Raw genomic sequence first — 20,922 nt, 5'->3', positions numbered from 1 at the left:
GTCCTATTCTTTTTCCAACAGTAATTCATAAGAACTACTTGTACTTTCAAGGGCAGCATAGTCTGTTAGCGCAAAACAACTGCAGGAACGTCTTGAGGCAAGGTTGTGAACTTCCTAGCACTCTAATGCTGGGAATGACACGGGGAAGAAATGACCTGTTTGTAACTTCCAAGCACTGGCAAATTACTATTCAGGTAACTCTGATATTCTCGATGTGAGCAAACTGCTGTTTTGTGGGTCAAAATAGTGGGAGGCAAAAGTCTGTGTGGCCGACGAGAGCAACAGCTTGACGAGCCTTTTACCATCAGGGACTGCACTTCTTCTAAACGCAGCATTGTGCAACAGCATCAAAGGCCATAAAAGAGTTCAGCCGAAGGGACGAGATGCTGATAACCGTCAAGCTTAATTAGAGTGTCAACAAACTCAAGTGTTTCTTGGAAAGAATTAAATGCAAGAGAGAGAGAAGAAAAGACAACAACACATAGGATTGTGGTGACCCAGTAGCATGTGTCTTATAATAGTCACAGCTATTGTTGTCCCTAACTGCACTTGCTTGAATCAAATCACAGTCAAGAAATGTCAGGTGTCAAGAAGAACAATTAGCTGTTCCTTCGCTTGCATCTGGCACTTGGCCCAGTTTGTGGCTCCTTTGAGCTTCCTCGATGGAAATGTAGGTGGGGTCAAAGAATATTGACATGACCGATGACAGAGATTATGACATAAAATCCTATTTATTGTTGTATTTCTAGTTGCCACTTCACAGAGGAAAACTATAATAAGATTGAAGGTAATTTGGATCAACACTGTAAACTCCTTTTGCACCTAAAACAGTCATTGGATTATCATAGGTTTAACCTGTTCTACTTTTGTGTAACGGCTCTATCTACTGGGATTCAGTGTGTATTACAACACCTGCCGTTTCCCCCACAGTCATCATGAGTCTCCCCTTACTTTTACCTGTGGGTTTCTATGGGAAATAATAAAGTTCTAAATATAGTTTTGATTTATGGTTAGCCATCGAGGGTGCAGTTATAACCTTCGGAAATAAATTAATAAATTTTATAGCCTGATAAGACATCGAGTCTGCTGTTTCCATTGTATTATTGAACTTTTCCTCCACTGGCAATAATCCATCTGGCTTGCGGTTGTAATTGTTTAATAAATTACCCATACATAGATTCTCCTGGCGAATTAAAGAAGTTAAGCCAGTTATTTTGGTAAATATTGTTGATGTAAATAAATAATAAAAAATTACCACCTGTAAGCAGTTACAGTTAAACATAAGCCTACTGACTTATTTATGAAACAGGCTTATGGAAGAAGAAGAAGAAGAAGAAGAAGAAGAAGAAGAAGAAGAAGAAGAAGAAGAAGAAGATTTTGAAAGTGTATTATTTCCATCGTATTACTGATTAAAATGGTATCCCTTACCAATAATATACCCCTCGGCTGATTGTTTATGGATTAAGTTAATTATTTCCGTGTCCTTCCGGTTGATTAAATATCATCCAACGGTAACAGTCTATGATGCCATGCGCGTAATTACGCACGTAACAAGCAGCTTGTATCTTAAAAAAACGTGCTAATTGACACGTTCTCGCGATAACACGACTTAAAGTGCACAGTATGACGTCGTGTAATTACTGTATCTTCAATCATTGCTCATCCTGTACTGAAAAAATAACAGTTTTACCAAGTAATTAGCCAACCTCGCGTTAAATTTTGTTTTGTGTGACTAAGTCATCCTAAAATAATAATTGATCAATAGAAATATAAATTATTATATAAATAAAATATATTAGATAGTACATTTATCTCACATTCTGGGCGTTTTATATGCCTTTGTGCTTTAAATATATAAACCTGGAGACCATACATGGAATTAGCATTTTTTGCAGTGTGCATCCACGGCTGCATCACATGACCAGTTAATCTTCAGTGTATTTCCGCGTTCACGGCCGAGCTGTTATCACTCTCCATGGGTGTGCGGGGCTTTACCTAACGCATCATCGCCGTGTTCATCATCCTCTCCTCCGGCCGTGGCTGTTGTCTCCGCGCGGAATGAATGAACCGTTAACCATCTAAAAGGTCCTCCCCTCCTCCCTCCTCGTCCTCCTCCGCCTCTCGTTCTCCACCGGAGCCCGCCGTCGACCAGCGCGGCCGAGCTGGGGGGGAATTCGGGGAAAGGGAGCCGCGGCGCCTCGCACCGGCCGACGGACGTCCCGCCGCGACGGGCGACCAACATGCTCACCCGGGTCAAGTCCGCGGTGGCCGGGTTCATGGGCGGAATCATGGCCGGGGGCGGCTCCGGCGGAGGGGGCAACGCTGGTTCCGAGCTGCCGCTGAAATTCCCATATATGAGACCCGAGTTCCTCGGACTGTCCGCGGACGAGATCGAGTGCTCCGCGGACCACATAGCTCGGCCCATCCTCATCCTGAAGGAGACAAGGAGATTACCGTGGGCCACCGGATACGCTGAGTAAGTAACCCGACGGCAGCTGCCCCTTAAAGCGGCTCCTGATGTCTTTTAAAGTGTCATCGCCTCAGTGGCATTTAATGCATCTCTGTGGAGGCCCCGACCTCATGCAGGTGTCCAAACACAACAGCCTTCAGTGATGTGCGCCAACATACAAGCAGGTAGACCGGTTGTGACCTACGTCCGTCTGCATTGTTTGTTTTGTTCATCCCTTTCGCCCATCTCAGCTTTGTGTGGAATGTCAAATCGCGTGCCGTTAGAAACGGATAACAGCATTCATACATCCGGAGAGCACAAGCTGCTTTTCACGTGCAAGAGGGGATGATGATGCATCCTCTACCGTACCAGCAGCATCTGGGTATTCGTGTCTCCACTGTGCTCTATTTATGGCGAGTTGTGTGACAGCATGTGATTGCATGTGAACAGCCTCTAGACATAAGCAAACCAGTACATCTCCAGCCTCTTGACAGACAAGACTGCTGACTAAGTCTTTCAGTGAAGAGATGTTTGCTGCCCCTGTCAGCATCCTTGACTCCCCTTGATATCTGTTAACTGCAACTGGACTTTCTTTAGCACCTCTGTTGACTCGATGATGAGCTGGATGTACCCTTGGGATGCCCTGCAACAGGGGGAGGTAGCTCCCAGGTAATACTCTTAAGTAATAATAACATAATAACTTAGCTGGAGGGGAGTTATCAGCAGTACCACAGGGGCCAACAACTAGAAAGATGCATTAGAGTGCAGATCAGATCTCAGAGTGCAGATTGAATGAATAAACTCACCTCATAGCGGCTATGAATGCAGGCAGTTGGGTCGGACTCGTTGTATAAGACATGTCGTACAATCTTACCCAAAACAAAATCAAACTCACTGAACGATGTGCCCGTAGCAGTGGATGAGTTGTGAGATACAGCAGTGTGCTTACAGGTAGATCCGTTAGCGGTTAGCCAAAGACACAGTCCAAAACAATCAAAATTAGCTGTTACAGCAGTGTGTATTGGTACATTTGTTAGCTGTTAGCCAAACACACAATCAAAAACAACTCAAATTAGCCATTACAGCAGTGTGTACTGATAGTTCCGTTAGCGGTTAGCCAAACACACAATCCAAAACAATCAAAATTAGCTGTTACAGCAGCGTGTACTCATAGTTCCGTTAGCTGTTAGCTGTTAGCCAAACACACAATCCAAAACAACTCAACTAAGCCAGTATAGCAGTGTGTACTGATAGTTCCGTTAGCTGTTAGCTGTTAGCCAAACACAATCCAAAACAACTCAACTAAGCCAGTATAGCAGTGTGTACTGATAGTTCCGTTAGCTGTTAGCCAAACACACCATCCAAAACAACTCAACTAAGCCAGTACAGCAGTGTGTACTGATAGTTCCGTTAGCTGTTAGCGGCTAGCCAAACACACAATCCAAAACAACTCAACTAAGCCAGTATAGCAGTGTGTACCGATAGTTCCGTTAGCTGTTAGCGGCTAGCCAAACACACAATCCAAAACAACTCAACTAAGCCAGTACAGCAGTGTGTACTCATAGTTCCGTTAGCTGTTAGCTGTTAGCCAAACACACCATCCAAAACTATCCAAATCCATCTCTACGCCCTGATATCAGTAATATGTGTGGTTAACATTCAATAAAATGAACAGAAAAAACGATTAATCATCACGTGGCTCCTGAATGACAAAAAGCAGATTAAGATAAGCGACAGGGTGTCAGATAAAGATAACAACATGATACCAGTTGATGTGAATTGTTCTTACATATCTGTAAATTTACTTAGCAGAAGACGTTTGAAGTGAACACACATACACACTGGTACTCAGAGCAGACACGAGTGTCTCTTTGGGACCGGTGTCATTAATGACTTCAGCTCTCCCGGAATTCATCAGTAATTAAAGCCTTCTGTGAGGTCATTACAGCAGCCATCTTGGCTCCTACCTTTCTTACCTCTCGTGCTAAATACGTTTTTTTATGCTCCCGACATAAACGGTGTAGACGAGGAATAGATTGAAGAGTTTTCCTTTTCCTCGATTTTTTGGAATAAAGGTGAATGTGAGATGATTAGAAGTCATTTTGTCAAATCTTTTGTTGCCATGTTCTTTATTGACAGTTCCCTAAGGAGAAGGAACGCAGACGCCAAGTGGATCGGAGGGGTCCTCACAACTTTAAGATTGTTTTTGACTACTTCTGTGTGAAATGAATGACCCACTGTTAAAAAAAAACAATGAGTAAGATTTTGAATGGAATATTTCCCACCATTATCCCAGTAAACTGCATATTCGAGTGATATTCCTCACAGTTACAACCCATCCATTCTCCCGTTACATTCAGACTCTCTCATTTTGCTGTTTCTTATCTGTTATATTTAGGTGGCAGTGGGGGAAAAAACCTTTAAAAAAAAGCACAAAAGTTGGACTTTTTTCGGTTTTAAACATTCAACTCAAAGCTCTTTCTCTGTAATTGTTCCTTTGATGTTCCCAAGTTAATCAGAGACAAAGCTACGAACCATTGTGCTTCCCCCAAATAATTATCTCATCCTTGGGGCCAATGTCTGGCCCAGAATCTGTTGCCGACGGTATTGAAACAAAGAGGGCATTAGATGTCTGACAGCGGAGGGGAAAATTAGGTTTTGTTCCTTAATGGAAGGAGAGCTAACATAACCATCATTCTTCCTGCAAATGGCAAAATGGGGGATAAATTAGACCCGGGAGCACTTTCAATCACACACACAAACACAATGGCACCAGCTGCATCTACCACGAAAAAGAGCGACGCAGAACGATCCATTATTGATTGAACCCATTAAACATATTGCATCCACGGAGGATGAGGACCGTTTTGTGAATAGTTTTTAGGCTTTCAAAAGTGAGTATGAATGTGTATTTTATTTTAAAATGCCATAATGGAATGATCACATGCGTACAAAAGGTCATTACACGACTGCAGAGCTGCGTAATCACGGTGAAAACCATCCCTCTAGACTTGATGACTATCATTATTACCAAGGCAGTGCCGGTCTTAGCTCAGCCCCCTCGATACTACATAAGACATAAAGACAAAGCATGGGAGCCAGTTCAATTGTTAACGTTTTGTGCTTCATGGGAGTTGTTATGTTTCAATGGAACATTTTAATAGTCTGAATGGAGACTGAGCACAAGGCCATGTATTTGCACCCTGTAAAATTTGCTGTGTGATACACTAATGACACGATATTGCCGTACACATTTTTAAAAGGGCTCTCTGATTATTGGATTTCCATCTAAACAAGTTTGCACTTAAACCAGATTCAAAAAAATACAAAGGCCTATATTGATTTGGCATCCTCCCATTTAACCTCTACAGTGGAAATGGACGGCAACACGAGGCTTTCAACACAATCACTCGCTCTATCGCTACCTTTTTATCGCTCTCTCGAATTCAAAAGTGCTTTATTTGTGTGAACGCCTATTAGCAAAGTACAAAGAGCAACATAAAACAATGTGCCGATGGAAACGTTGGAAATGCTTTTTATCTCCATGAGCCTGTCCCTATCCCTCTCTTCCTCTCCGAGGTTTACAGGTGTTTTGTTGCAGAAAAGCACACATCGATGCTGCCTCGTGGCGGAAAACATATATAAATAGGCATGCTGATTTTTCTAAACTTGCACATTCACAACAGCCTCCAGAGACGTCTGTCTGACTCGCCAGTCTCATTAGAGCTGCCTCCACCATCTTGATTTTCTCACCATTTATTGGCTGCCCGGCTATAGCACTGGAGCTAGCATTAGCTGTTTTTTTACAGGTTCAGAGAAGCCTTCAAGGTAGCCAGTAAAAGATTAGTGCTGCAATTAATGAGTTCGTTTTAACCTAGAAACGTTTGAATGTATGTATATTCTTGAAATTGCCAAGTCAAGGTTATGTCCTTGTGATTTTGGCAACCAAACATGGCCACAGCTATGCTAGCAGCCCCATGAGCGGGGCTCGGCGCTAAATGCTAACGTTGTTTGCTAATAGGCTCACGATGACAATGCTAGCATTTTAAGCGACCTTGGGTTCCTTGAAAAGCACTATATTATTATGGCTGTTATTAACATCCTGATGTCTGGCAGGTATAATGTTTACTGCGCTCACCATCTTGGTGTGTTAGCATACAAAAAATGCTGTATTAGCACTGAACACAAAGTGCAGAATGGGTAAAAATATATTTTAACAGTTATATTCAAAACACTTTTGTGCAAACCACACAGTTATTGTGTGGCTGTCCTTAATCATTACTGGGTTTCGTCCGTCTCTGTGGTCTGCCGGGTTAAATAAGGGACAAGTCAAGATGGATAAGGCAGCACACACACACACACACACACACACAGAGCTTTGGGCAGGTATCGTCATATACAAACAACGCCTCCGAGCATCTGTCAGGATGATCCACCGCTGCGGAGCACTGCCACAAACAAGCTCTCCCATCTGATCTTCATCAGCAACATGAAGCGTACAACGCCAGCCCCTTTGCTGGGTGTACGGATAGCAACGGAAAAGGCTGCGGCGATGAGTAAAGGCCGTGAAATACAGTGGTACTGTTTCATCCAACGGAAAGCGTCTGATGGCTTTCATTATAAGAGCTTGTTCCCGACCACAGCTGTCAAACAAATCCATTCCAATTAATTGAAATAAAAATACGTCACCTGTATACATCACACCTTTGTTTCAGGGTGATTAACGCTGGTAAGAGTGCGCTGAATGAGGACCAGGCCTGCTGCGAGGTGGTCGTGGCGAGAAAGAGGCCGATGAGCTACTGCCCTCCCTCCACGCCCAGCAAGACCCCCACGGCCAAGAGACGCAACTCCCTGCCCAATGGAGAGGGCCTCCGTATGGAGCACAGCAAGCTGGGAGAGGTAACGAGACACAAATACATTACAAGATGTATAAACAATTAACTTAATTGTTATTTCAAATTGATCATTTTCATTTATCAAAATAAAATTCAGATAAATGTCACACGGTAAATCAATTTGAGTAAAACCCTGAACTTTATTTGACACAGAATGTGTATTAAACGTCCGGTATTACCAGGCAGTGTGTGTGTGAGAGCACAGACATGATAAGAGGTGTTTCTACTTACACAGAGAAACGAAGAGACACGAAGGTTTGACCTCTGCAGCCTCCAAACACGATTAGACAGCATGAGTCACCATGTTTTCTCCTCCCGGAGTCGACTCACTCGCACACACACACACACTACAAGCCCTTCACATTGATGTTTGCTCTTCTCTTGACTTCACAATTAGAATAATTATCCTTTTTTTTTTTTTTTTAGATTGTGTGGTTGAATGTGATTATGTTCAATTTAGGTGTTAATGTGCTCCGTTACTGTGTGCAGTTGAACTTACCATTTGATATGAAATGAATCTCCATTGTGTAAATGTGTCTGCAGGACAGTGAAGGACTGGTGTTCCACTACTGGGCCTTGTTCGACGGCCACGCCGGCTCAGGGGCAGCAGTCGTCGCCTCCCGCCTGCTGCAGCACCATATCGCCTGCCAGCTCCAGGCCGTCATCGAGATCCTACGCAACCAGGCCTCCTTGCCCCCGACTGTCCTGGGCGAGGATCCCGACAGCAACCCTTTCCTCCAGGGAAACACCCCGGGCCCTAACCGAGCCCTGACCCGGGCCGCGTCCCTGCGCGGGGCCGCCGGTGCGCCGGGCTCCCCGTGCAACACCCCGCCGCCGCCACGCTTCTTCACCGAGAAGAAGATCCAGCACGAGAGCCTGGTGATAGGAGCCATCGAGAACGCCTTTAAAGAGATGGTGAGAGAGACAGGTGCAAGATCAGTCTGTCGTGCATCATTATTTAACATTACTAAAGGATTTTGGCTAAGATTCTCATGTAGATTTAGCATCGTTTCTTATTTGAAGGGAAATATTAGCACTGGAGGGCACGACCTGTCAGACTGGATATTTCTGCAGCGGTTGCAGACATACTGCCGCGGTGTTTGTTAAATATGTGCATGAATACTAAGCAGATATGGAAATATAGTTACTGAAGTGTGAGTGTCGTAACATACAACACACATTGATATGCACGGCAAAAGCACACAGAGTTTACAGAGATGCACACATTGTTTTCCGACCTTCAACATCTCTATTTACAGTTTTTTTTTAGACATGAGGCCTCAGAGAGCTGTCTTATGAAATCATTGCTCTCGGCTAACTCACACATTCGACTTCTGGAGTTCAAAGAACGAAGACGTTATTCTATTATTTCACCGTTTCCTTGTTATTCTCCTCCACTGTTTCTTTATGGTTTCGTGATGACATATCTGTAGCAGCAGAAGACATATCTTCTATGCAGTGTTACCACTAGATGGCAATGGAAAACAATCCACACTGTTCAGGACCCTGCAGTACCCAGATTAAAAAAGATCACAGGAGAAATCTCCTCTCGGATCAGACCCATCCATCTCTGCAAGTGGAGAAAGAAGCTCTCATACTTGATTTGACGTACTTTGACGGAGATTGTCGCTGCCTTAGTTAAAGCTGTGGCCTTTGTAGAAAGAAATCCACCTCCAGGTTTTTTTTACTGGAATGCAGAAAAATGAAATCAATACAGAACAAACCAAAACCAAACACATGTAGCATGTAGCATCAGTACGAACCTTTACACGCCGAGGCAATATACAAACCCTCTCACATATCACCGTCTACATTATTCATGCACGACCAGTTTTTGTTTACGGACACACGGTGGACAAGAGGTTCAGGTTAAACAGATCGATACTCTGCAGCATCGTGTGTCTTTCTGTTCTCCCTCTCGCTCACTATTTCCCCCCCCAACTCTCCCTCTCCCTCGTACGGCCTTGCAGTCACATTTATGAATGCTATTTAATAGAAGGGACTGTTCCTCTCCCACTACGGGTTCTTGCAGTGTGGATTTTCGGTTTGCATGTGGGTGGACGTGGGAGGTTTTTTTAAGCTCGTCTTTTCTATTGTGCTCCTTAAGTGATGCTCCATTAAAGATTGACAACTGTCTTCTCGTTTCCAGGACGCCCAGATTGAGAGGGAGAAGCAAGTCTACAACATCACGGGAGGATGTACGGCTCTCACTGTGGTTTACCTGCTCGGGAAGCTGTACATCGGGAACGCAGGGGACGGCAGGTGTGTATGTCTTGTAGTTTACCCCAGGGACTCAAAGACACACGGAGACACGGGCGGGTAGTCAGCTGATCCATCCATTTGTGTTAGTTTGATGTTTTATGTGTGTTTTTAAGTAAACATCATGGGCTTCCTGACATTCCTTCCTCTTTTTGTGTCTGCAGGGCTATTATTATTCGAAAGAATGACATCATTCCCATGTCAACAGAGTTCACACCAGAATCAGAACGACGGCGACTCCAGTTCCTGGTAAGAAAAACGCTGTGTCTACAAAAACCCCAAACTCTCTAATCATCTCTTTAGTTGAAGGCAATGGAAAGCTCACTACCAAATACCTTTTCATCATTATATTGCGATTAAGATAGAGGTGCGTGAGGTCATCTTCAAGCAGCGTTTCCATTAAACAATTCGTCCGCCAGCGAGTACTTCCAATGATAAGTTGTATCATATTTCAGCAGCCAAATTTAAGCCGTTTATGTCTAAAGGAAGGGATCGATCCAATCCAATGTCAAGCACGGCAGCCTTGGCTACTATATTACCCAACGTTTTCAACCTCTCCATTATCATATCATCCTCAAAGAGGGTGAAATGACAAAAAAAAGGTGATGGATCAGATGCATTTAGCTGCTTGACTGAAGACCATGGTTGTGTCCTCCAGGGTTTCATGCAGCCTCACCTGTTAGGAAATGAGTTCACGCACCTGGAATTTCCCCGGAGAGTTCAGAGGAAGGACGTGGGCAAGAGGATGCTCTACAGAGATTTCACCATGAGCGGCTGGTAAGTCTTCCATCATCTTTTTTTAAAACTCTTTTTCACGCTATTCTTCAAGATGGCGGAGCCCTGTATCCTCCAAAATGTGCGCTCGAGGTGAATGACCCGCCTTACTATGAATCACACCTCTCCAATTATGAAATTATGATGTGAAATGACCCCCCCCCAGCCTCCTTTCAGCTGCATCCGCCTTAAACGAGATGCTAATCTGAAACAGTTCTCATTAGCGCATCGAGCTTGCGCTTTTGAATCCCCTCCTCTGCCGCCGCTTCCAGCTTTCTATACGGCGAGGGCTGGAGAGAGCGGCGGCGGGCTAATGAGGGAGCGGCCTATATTGACACGCTGTAACGATGCAGCAGAGATGGATGGTGTGTGCTGCGGGCTGGCAGAGGACCCATGCTGTTCGACTGTGTGCTCCGGTGGAAGCCCGGTAATGAGAAGTGCTCTCTCACACGCGCGCTGATGCGTGGAGCCACATACGGTACCGTGTGCGTTGCAGGAAGTGACACGGCCGTGGGCCGCTGTTGTTTTCTTTAAGAGTTTGTCCACATATCCTGGAAGGACGCCGTCACAAATCCGAGAAAAGTCGAGAGATCTATAATTATTCTACTTTTGGCTACTGCGGTGAAGCGGCGACTTGTGACGTGCCCCTGAGCAAGGCAGTGTTCATGTGGAGCTCCTGGAGGGGCCAAAGGACTCATCAAAGCCAATTTAAACCTAAATATATTTAGATCCAACGTAGAAAGGAGGCATTGAGGATTAAGCGACTAAATGTGTGGAACTCTGAAGGGCTGAAAACGAGCGTTCTCATTTGGCATCCCGGAGGATAAATGACTCCCCGCTGTCTCTCCATCCGAGGTGTTCAGCTTGACGAGCACGGATCCACCAGAAGGGCACGGAGGCCAGACGTTCGGGCCGGGAAAAAGTTACGCATCTCGCTTTTTGAGACGGACAAATTGAGCAGAGAGAGTGAGAGAGAGAGAGAGACTGAGCAAACACCGGTCAGATGTGAAGCCGTTTGAAGTTGTTGATGTTCTCCTCTGACGGGTGACGCCAAGTCTAATCTAGCTAGTTTAAGTACTCTGGCGTCAGCTCGCCGAGCCTTTCAGCGTGACATCAAAGCTTGGTTTCGTAAGCGCGTTTTTTTTTTCTTCTCCTTTTCCATTCCTGCACTTCTGAACTTTTCCTTGTGTTGTTTGCTCGGGCATTCTGGGATCCCATCCCCCTCACTTTCTTAAGTTTATTTTTTTTCCAGCGGTGAAAAACACTTGTTATTGCACTCGAGGGAGATAAATCACAGGCTTATAACATTAAAGGGGCGCTCCATCTTATTTCCACATCAAGGTCAGTTTATTCATCATGAATAGTACCTCTCAGCCTGCGTAACACTTTATATAATGTCCAATATAAATGGAGGGGAAAGAATAACCCTTGTAACGGAAGACCTGCGTTACAAACGGAGAAGGGGAGTTGGAAAGGCGTGGGCATTTAGCAGGGAGATGGCATGAAGTTGCATTGTGGGAAGTGTATTTTGCTGAGAATAATAACCAATTTTGACGATTCTTTTAAGATTTACTCCCGCAAGTCCAACAATTTTCTGAACATTCAATTTGAAATGCAGCTTTCTAAAGATGTAAGACCGTTCAGGTACAAAGCGGCAGCCCCGCCGTGGTTAGAATACCTGTAATACAGGGAAATTGTTGTAATTAAGAGAGATCTCCAACGTGAGTGCGTGTCAGACAGAAAGAAAGAAAAGATTAATTAACTGTCTCGGTTCTTTTGTGTTCTTTCCTCAAACACAGGGCATACAAGACCGTTGAGGATGAAGATCTCAAGTTTCCACTCATATATGGGGAAGGGAAAAAGGTAACTACTCCAAGTTCCGCACATCTACTCTGGAATTCAGAACTGCAGAGAAAATCCCTCGCTCTAACACTGTCAATCTGACACACACACACACACACACACACACACACACACACACACTGCCTGCCAGCCACCCAAAGAGTGGGCGAACACTTCTCTCTGATGTGAGAGAGCCACACTGTGCATGTAAGAGTGTGTGTGTGTGTGTGTGTGTGCGTCAATGCACACCCTCACTAAAAGAGAGAGGAGACAGTCCATCTGTTTCACTCCAGTAGCTACATCTAACACACACACACACACACACACACACGGACACACAACACTCGGTAGATGACAGTCGTCTCTCTGAGGAAGTGAAGTTAATCCCCCACTAGAGCAGCAGGGGGGCCGAGATCAGAAGAAGATGACCAAAAAACGAAAAACACTCCAGCAAATAAATTGCACAAAACACTGCAAAAATTTTCAGTCACGTCAATTTTCTTTTTAGATTTTCAGTCACTTCGGTTTGATGCAAAGAGAGACATCTGACGGCCTCACAGCGCCGGCGTTGTGTGACTAATAGAACGGACAAAACACGTTTTCACACACAGGGATGAAAGGGTGGGAGGATATTGAAAAAAAGAAGTTGATAATTCATAGAATAGAAAATTACATGGAGTTGCAGCATGCTTACAACACTTCACAGACCTCCGGAGGAGCAGGGCAAGCGGATGCTCAACAGTGTTGTAATGTATAATATCACACCAAGCAAGACGCTGCTGTGAGCAATTAGCAGCTCCGCCGCCCACGTATGTCGCAAATGCTGACCGGGAAGTAACAGGTTGAAGCGCTTACCGTCGTCGTTACTGTCGGTCAACGTGGCAACGTCCTTATGTTGATTAATAAGCAGCGTTTCTGGTAAAAATGAAGAAAAAAAAACATATAAGAGAGCGAAATTAAACCAGTCGATGTTTTACAGGCACGGGTGTTGGCTACCATCGGGGTGACCCGTGGGCTCGGTGACCACGAGCTCAAAGTCCACGACTCCAATATCTACATCAAACCCTTCCTTTCCTGTTGCCCTGAGGTGAGAGCCAACGCTGCATACATGTTACAGCATACATGTTACAGCATACATGTTACAGCATACATGTTACAGCAAACATGTTACAGCATACATGTTACAGCATACATGTTACAGCATACATGTTACAGCATACATGTTACAGCATACATGCCTGCTCTGTAAATCACACGTGTGTTCAGAAACCAAAGGGGAGACATCTATGTTTCATGGCATCAGGAAGGCATCACTTAGTCTATGTAGATGGAAACCTTATTTCCATACAGCCGATCAAAGGGAACATAGGGATGAGGGAACATAGGATTGAGGGAACATAGGGATGAGGGAACATAGGATTGAGGGAACATAGGGATGAGGGAACATAGGGATGAGGGAACATAGGGCTGAGGGAACATACGGATGAGGGAACATACGGATGAGGGAACATTGGATGAGGGAACATAGGGCTGAAGGAACATAGGAATGAGGGAACATAGGGATGAGGGAATATACTGACGAGGGAACAAAGGGCTGAAGGAACATAGGATTGAGGGAACATAGGATGAGGAAACAAACGGATGAGGGAAACATAGGATGAGGGAACATATGGCTGAAGGAACATAGGGATGAGGGAACATAGGATGAGGGAACATATGGCTGAAGGAACATAGGGATGAGGGAACATATGGCTGAAGGAACATAGAAATGAGGGAACATAGGATGAGGGAACGTAGGGCTGAGGGAACAGGATGAGGGAACATAGGATGAGGGAGCATAGGATGAGGGAGCATACGGATGAGGGAACATAGGATGAGGGAGCATACGGATGAGGGAACATAGGGCTGAGGGAACATAGGGATGAGGGAACGTAGGATGAGGGAGCATACGGATGAGGGAACATAGAGATGAGGGAACGTAGAATGAGGGAGCATACGGATGAGGGAACATAGGGCTGAGGGAACATAGGATGAGGGAACATAGGATGAGGGAACATAGGATGAGGGAAGATAGGACTGAACGAACATAGGATTGAGGGAACATAGGATGAGGGAACAAACGGATGAGGGAAACATAGGATGAGGGAACATATGGCTGAAGGAACATAGGGATGAGGGAACATAGGATGAGGGAACATATGGCTGAAGGAACATAGGGATGAGGGAACATAGGATGAGGGAACATATGGCTGAAGGAACATAGAAATGAGGGAACATAGGATGAGGGAACGTAGGGCTGAGGGAACAGGATGAGGGAGCATAAGGATGAGGGAACATAGGATGAGGGAGCATACGGATGAGGGAACATAGGATGAGGGAGCATAGGATGAGGGAGCATACGGATGAGGAAACATAGGATGAGGGAGCATACGGATGAGGGAACATAGGGCTGAGGGAACATAGAGATGAGGGAACATAGGGTGAGGAAGCATACGGATGAGGGAACATAGGATGAGGGAGCATAGGATGAGGGAACATAGGATGAGGGAGCATAGGATGAGGGAGCATACGGATGAAGGAACATAGAAATGAGGGAACATAGGATGAGGGAACGTAGGGCTGAGGGAACAGGATGAGGGAACATAGGATGAGGGAGCATAGGATGAGGGAGCATACGGATGAGGGAACATAGGATGAGGGAGCATACGGATGAGGGAACATAGGGCTGAGGGAACATAGGGATGAGGGAACGTAGGATGAGGGAGCATACGGATGAGGGAACATAGAGATGAGGGAACGTAGAATGAGGGAGCATACGGATGAGGGAACATAGGGCTGAGGGAACATAGGATGAGGGAACATAGGATGAGGGAACATAGGATGAGGGAAGATAGGACTGAACGAACATAGGATTGAGGGAACATAGGATGAGGGAACAAACGGATGAGGGAAACATAGGATGAGGGAACATATGGCTGAAGGAACATAGGGATGAGGGAACATAGGATGAGGGAACATATGGCTGAAGGAACATAGGGATGAGGGAACATAGGATGAGGGAACATATGGCTGAAGGAACATAGAAATGAGGGAACATAGGATGAGGGAACGTAGGGCTGAGGGAACAGGATGAGGGAGCATAAGGATGAGGGAACATAGGATGAGGGAGCATACGGATGAGGGAACATAGGATGAGGGAGCATAGGATGAGGGAGCATACGGATGAGGAAACATAGGATGAGGGAGCATACGGATGAGGGAACATAGGGCTGAGGGAACATAGAGATGAGGGAGCATAGGATGAGGGAGCATACGGATGAGGGAACATAGGATGAGGGAGCATACAGATGAGGGAACATAGGGATGAGGGAACGTAGGATGAGGGAGCATACGGATGAGGGAACATAGGGATGAGGGAACGTAGGATGAGGGAGCATACGGATGAGGGAACATAGGGCTGAGGGAACATAGGATGAGGGAACAGAGATGAGGGAACATAGGGATGAGGGAACATAGAGATGAGGGAACATACGGATGAGGGAACATAGGATTGAGGGAACATAGGGCTGAGGGAACATTGGAATTCAATGGGGGGCTGCAACACACCAAGAAACACATCCATGTGCCAACAAAGGCAGCGATAAGTCTGCACAGATTTTCACAGCAAAGTACAAAACAAAATGTGATATCAGTCAACGTGACTTGGGCAGAACATAGTGGACTTTCTCTTTCTAACAGTCAAGAGCACATGAAGAAACTGTTATTCATTTTGTCATGCTAGGCTTTCCAACTTACCAACGTCTTGACAATCCAAATCAGGTGTTGCAGATGTTATCCTCCATTCATTCTTGCCATCCTTTCCTTGTTCTGTCTCATGGCATGTGTCCTATATAAGTGAGCACAATAGTCTCAGTCTGAACCACGTCCTGCTGCCGGAGAACTGGAGCTCACCTGTCTCACTGTCTGCGGCTGCTTTCAAAGCCCTTTCATCTCCCGATGTACTGCAGTTTGTCTTATAGAGTTTTACATTTCCCCTCCCAGAGCTCTCTGCTTGATCTTTAATTCATTAAGACGCGGGTTCATATCGGGTTCACATAGAAGACTCGACTCCTCTCAGCACTCTGCGTCTCCGTCTTTCTTCTTCTTGTCCCTCTCATCCCTCGCCAGAGCCTCTCAAATAGATCTTTGTGATGGGCTCAGCCAATTAAATCTGCACTGCACTCATTAAGTTGTAAAAAAAAAACGTTTTAATGAAACTTAATGTTTGTTTGCATGCAGGTTAAGGTTTATAACCTGATGCAGTACGAGCACGGGGCCGACGACGTCCTGGTAATGGGGACCGACGGCCTCTGGGACGTGCTCTCCAACCAGGAAGTAGCCGAAGCCGTCACCACATTCCTCGGCAACTGTGACCCCGATGACTTACACAGGTCTGTTCTTTATTTCTTTCTTTCTTTTCTCTTTCTTTCTTTCTGTCACAGTTTGCAACACATAATAGCTTACTGAGTAAAAGGTAAAAGGCAGTAAATCCTTGCAATAGAAAATAAACATGGAGCACAAAGAACAAACCAACACTAGGGGGTCTGAGGTGATTTGACATAAGACACAAGGAAAGGACTTGATTAAACACAGGTGGAACTAATTACAAAATATTTAACTCACCCCCAAATATTGACCAGTGTCCTACATACTGTGGATTCCAGGCTTTATCCTTGTTTCCTCTGTTGTCCAGGTATACGATGGCAGCACAAGACCTGGTGATGCGAGCGCGGGGCGTGCTGCGGGACCGAGGCTGGAGGATCAGCAATGAGCGCCTGGGCTCCGGAGACGACATCACGGCCTTCATCATACCGCTGATGTACGGCAACCGCCAGCTCTGAGGAGCCCGACAGAGATGCTACGGTTCTTAAGACAACAGGAGGGATTTGAACTGAGACGCTTTCCTCAGACCCGTTTGCACATTTCTTTTCTTCCTTCTACGGAGGATTTACTAAGGTTTGGGTATTTAGATTTGTCGGTGTTTCGTTTCTCTATAGGAGTTCAGAATTCAGTCGGCCGCCAAATTTGGCTGATCGGACACATGGTTTATTTAAATTGTGACGTTAATCGATATTTAGATGAAAAAAAGTGTACTGGCGATGAACTTCTGCAGAGATGTGAAAGCATGAAGAGACGAATGCTCGTCCCAAACGAAGACCTTTTTTCTTTATGTCCTTCGTAGCTCTCTTGTGTTTTACATGGCCCCGTCTCCTTCTCCTCTCTTCTCCTGTACTGTACAGTCAACTTGTTTCTAAAAAAAACACTCCTTTGTCTCGTGACCATGGACCAAGCTGAGGGGTCAGCTGCGTTTTATTTTTTGGTTTTGCCACAGTGTGGCTTTGAAGGATTCACTTGATGAAGAAGTGCTTCTGGACTTTTTCAGCTCGATGAGATTTTGGCCCGAGGCTTTCAGTTGGCGAGCCCAGGGAGCCAGAAAGGTTTTTTTTCTCTTTTGCACTCAGTTGTCACGTTTCTATGAATATGGACGCAGAAGAAAAGACGAGTAGCAAAGGTCAATCAGAGTGAGAGCTCTTCAGCCCGAACGTATGAACAGAGGGGAGATAGTTTGATATGGTCTGTCAGCAAAAATTAATAGGAAAATTGCCATCATTTATCATCTGCATAGAAAAGCATAATTTCTCTTACACGTCATTTAATCTGATATGGAGTCTTGAAATTTAAAAAATGATGTTCCTAAAAATGTATTTGTCTGAGTTAGATGGGAGGTTCGATACCATGCTCATATAGTTAGGCGACTGTTAGCTTAGCTTTGCTAAAGACTGGAAGCGGCTAGCGGCAAAAGTGAATTAAGTTCTCTAAAAGCTCAAAATTAACACATTACACGACATTTGTATGAATTAAACAAAGGAGATATTATGTTTACTTCTGAGCTTTACAGGAGAAGGCGGCTAGCTGTTTCCTACTGCTTCCTGGTGTAGCTTCGTATGTAATGTACATAATACGAGAGTGCTATCAATGTTTTGATCTAACTCGTGGCAAGAAAAAGAAATTAGCTAAATTCCAAAAATGTCAAAGTCAATATTTGAAATGCTGTTCACTGAGGAACTTTTGATTTGTGGAAATTAAATTGTATAAGAAATCCCGTTCACACTGATAACATCATAAGACATTAGATTAGATGACATGTACTTTAGTGTGCTCGCACTTTAGGCTGACCCGCATCATTAACCAAGCAAGTCATGATATATGAAGTGATGAAGAGGCAAGTATATTCCCTGCAGCAGGGAGGATTGGATTATATTCATAATCATGAATTACAGTCAATCTGAACTAAAGTTTGACGTAGAAAGTAACTGAGAGTTTTCTTTTAGCGCTATCATTGTTTTGCACGTTTCGTAAGCTTTTATCCGTGCTTGACGCAGATCCCGTTTGTCTTTAGGGGGACAGGTTTGGGAGTAGCAGCGTACCGAGTTCGGATGTAGTGAGTTAGTCGGCGCATGCAGTGACTATCGTAGGCCTGGGAATATGAGCGACGGTGCAATGGTTTACACTGCTGTTTGTTTTTAAATGGACTGAATTTGTATTTCTGTAATGTAGCCAAAGCGTAGTGACAATGTTACTTGTTTGTTGATGTGCAAGAGACCACGCATATATTTCTACGGTCGTTTGTTCCTTTAGTTATTAGCATCCCAGACATTTAGCATAAGAGCTAAAGGGCGTGATTCGTTGTGAAGGACGGGAATGAAAGGAAACAAAAATTCTTTTTTTGGGCACTTTTTTAAGAAAGAAGAGCGACCGAACTGAAAACAGTGTTGCAGCTTCAGAAACTGATGTGCATGTGTATTTTTTTTTTTTTCTTCCCTGCATTATTATTCTGCATTCATACGGGCTACCACTCCTCAGCCAGCCACAGTGTTGAGATGCAGGGGATGAGAAGTAGTCTGGGGGGAACGGAGAAACTATAGACTTCAGAGGATTAATAAATAAGGTCCTGATTTTAAAAAAAAGTTGGATTCCAGACTGTGAAAAAAAATTGCAGCATCAAATTTAAAGAAACTGCATGTTTTAAGTCCTTGACTGACAAAATAAAGAGTGATAGATAAGGTTTTATAATTTAAAGTTTTGGAGTAGTAGCTTGACCGTAGAGGGAGAATATGTCTCGGGGCATACAGGCGATGTATGTAAAATCATGCAGTGCCAGGATGAGGAAGCCATTAGTGAAGGAATAGTTTGACACTTTGGGACATCGTGCTTCCTTCGAAGCGCATTTCCCAAAGCGTCAAACTTTTGTTTTTTTTACATCACATGATATGTGCCATCGTGTAACATGGGCTATTTCTCATCTGTGCTTTGACTTTTTTTGCCGTTGACAATTACTGACATTCCTCCAAGCAGAGTCATTTATATTTGCCTGAAGTTCATATGGTGCATTTTTCCTCCTATACATTCCATGAAAGATAGGTTTAATTTTAAAATTCTAATTGTAATACGTCATTATTATTTGCTGTTGCATCGATAAATCCGTCATATAAGCTATTTTGGCAGATATGGAGGTTTTTTAAAACTTGTTCCATATTTAATTTATTGAATGTCTGTTACATATTACATTACTGTGTTGAGTCAAATCTGTCCTGCCGACCCGTACGCGCCATCTTAGCATGAAACGGTTCAACCGATATATTTCAAATGAAGTGAATGTTCTGAACTGCGAGCGAGTTAAGACGACGTCCGTCCGGGGCGTCACTATGTGTGTTGAATGTTCATCCTTATACCCGTCATCAAGCCTTTTTCTCGTAGATGAATGTCAAAGAATGAATAATTGATTTATTTTTGTCATCCTACTGTGCCACCCGACCGCTGCACATCAGCTCAGGTTCAATTATCATGTGTAGTTAAAGTGGACAAGCTGTTACGGGGGATTTTCTAAAGGTGGGCGTCCCACAGGGCGGTTTATTAGTTCCACTGCATTTGAAAGTTGACTTCAGCTCAACTGTAGGTTTCCCCCTTTTTGAAGTTGCTGTATTGTGAAAGTAGTCACTGCTGGTTTTTTCACAACCTTTTTTAGACTATAAGGTTCGTAATGGGAAAATGATAACAGCTGGGAGTCTTTTTTTCTGTAGCAAAGAGGGAGTTTGAAGCCCAGTAGGGAACCGTTTTTAAGTGACCATTGTGCTCCCCTCAACCTCTCCGTTTGTGAATGTGAATTGTACATTTTGTATAACAGGAGATACCGTATTAAGTCAAAAAGAAATATTTTTAATGTTTCCTTGTGCAACTCTGACTTTGGGGCAGGGGGGGGGGAAACAATGTTTACCTTCAGTGTTTCTTTTCCAGAAATGAAAAAAAATAAATGTTACAGATAAATGTAAAAAAATAATGTGTTAAGTGTCATTAAAAAAAGGAAGAACTGAATGTCAAGTGAACACAATATGCGAGCATTTCTTTTGGCTTGCAGTCCAAATGGGTTTACCAGATCAAATCAATGTGAGGAAGCAAGGAGAGCGAATCGATATTGTTGTTTTGGTTCCCTGGGTTCTCATTGTGGGAAAGAAAAAACTGAAAGGGGGTCAACATGCCTCTGAAAGACTCGTTAGCCTCTGTGAGCGGACAGCAGGGGGATTCATTAGTGGAACCGCTCACTGAAACTCAAAACAACCCTTTACAGAACGTACACTGACGGAGCACTAGGGTTCATTCACACAG

The 20,922-nt window shown here is 44.3% G+C and overlaps 1 protein-coding gene across 1 annotated transcript; it reads left to right on the top strand.

The window, feature by feature from the left end:
* Nucleotides 1–1,852: 1,852 nt before the first annotated feature.
* LOC311031818 (protein phosphatase 1H-like) lies at nt 1,853–20,507 on the top strand. Its single transcript, XM_084038328.1, has 10 exons — nt 1,853–2,476; nt 7,165–7,348; nt 7,888–8,259; nt 9,494–9,606; nt 9,768–9,852; nt 10,262–10,380; nt 12,177–12,240; nt 13,199–13,306; nt 16,498–16,649; nt 16,952–20,507. Exons 1-10 carry the CDS (start codon nt 2,241–2,243, stop codon nt 17,097–17,099), a joined length of 1,581 nt encoding a protein of 526 aa, XP_083894454.1. The 5' UTR covers nt 1,853–2,240; the 3' UTR covers nt 17,100–20,507.
* Nucleotides 20,508–20,922: the final 415 nt, after the last annotated feature.

Source organism: Eutrigla gurnardus (assembly GCF_963514095.1).
Source record: "Eutrigla gurnardus genome assembly, chromosome: 21".
Taxonomy (NCBI): Eukaryota; Metazoa; Chordata; class Actinopteri; order Perciformes; family Triglidae; genus Eutrigla; species Eutrigla gurnardus.
This window is presented reverse-complemented; position numbering and strand designations above follow the sequence as displayed.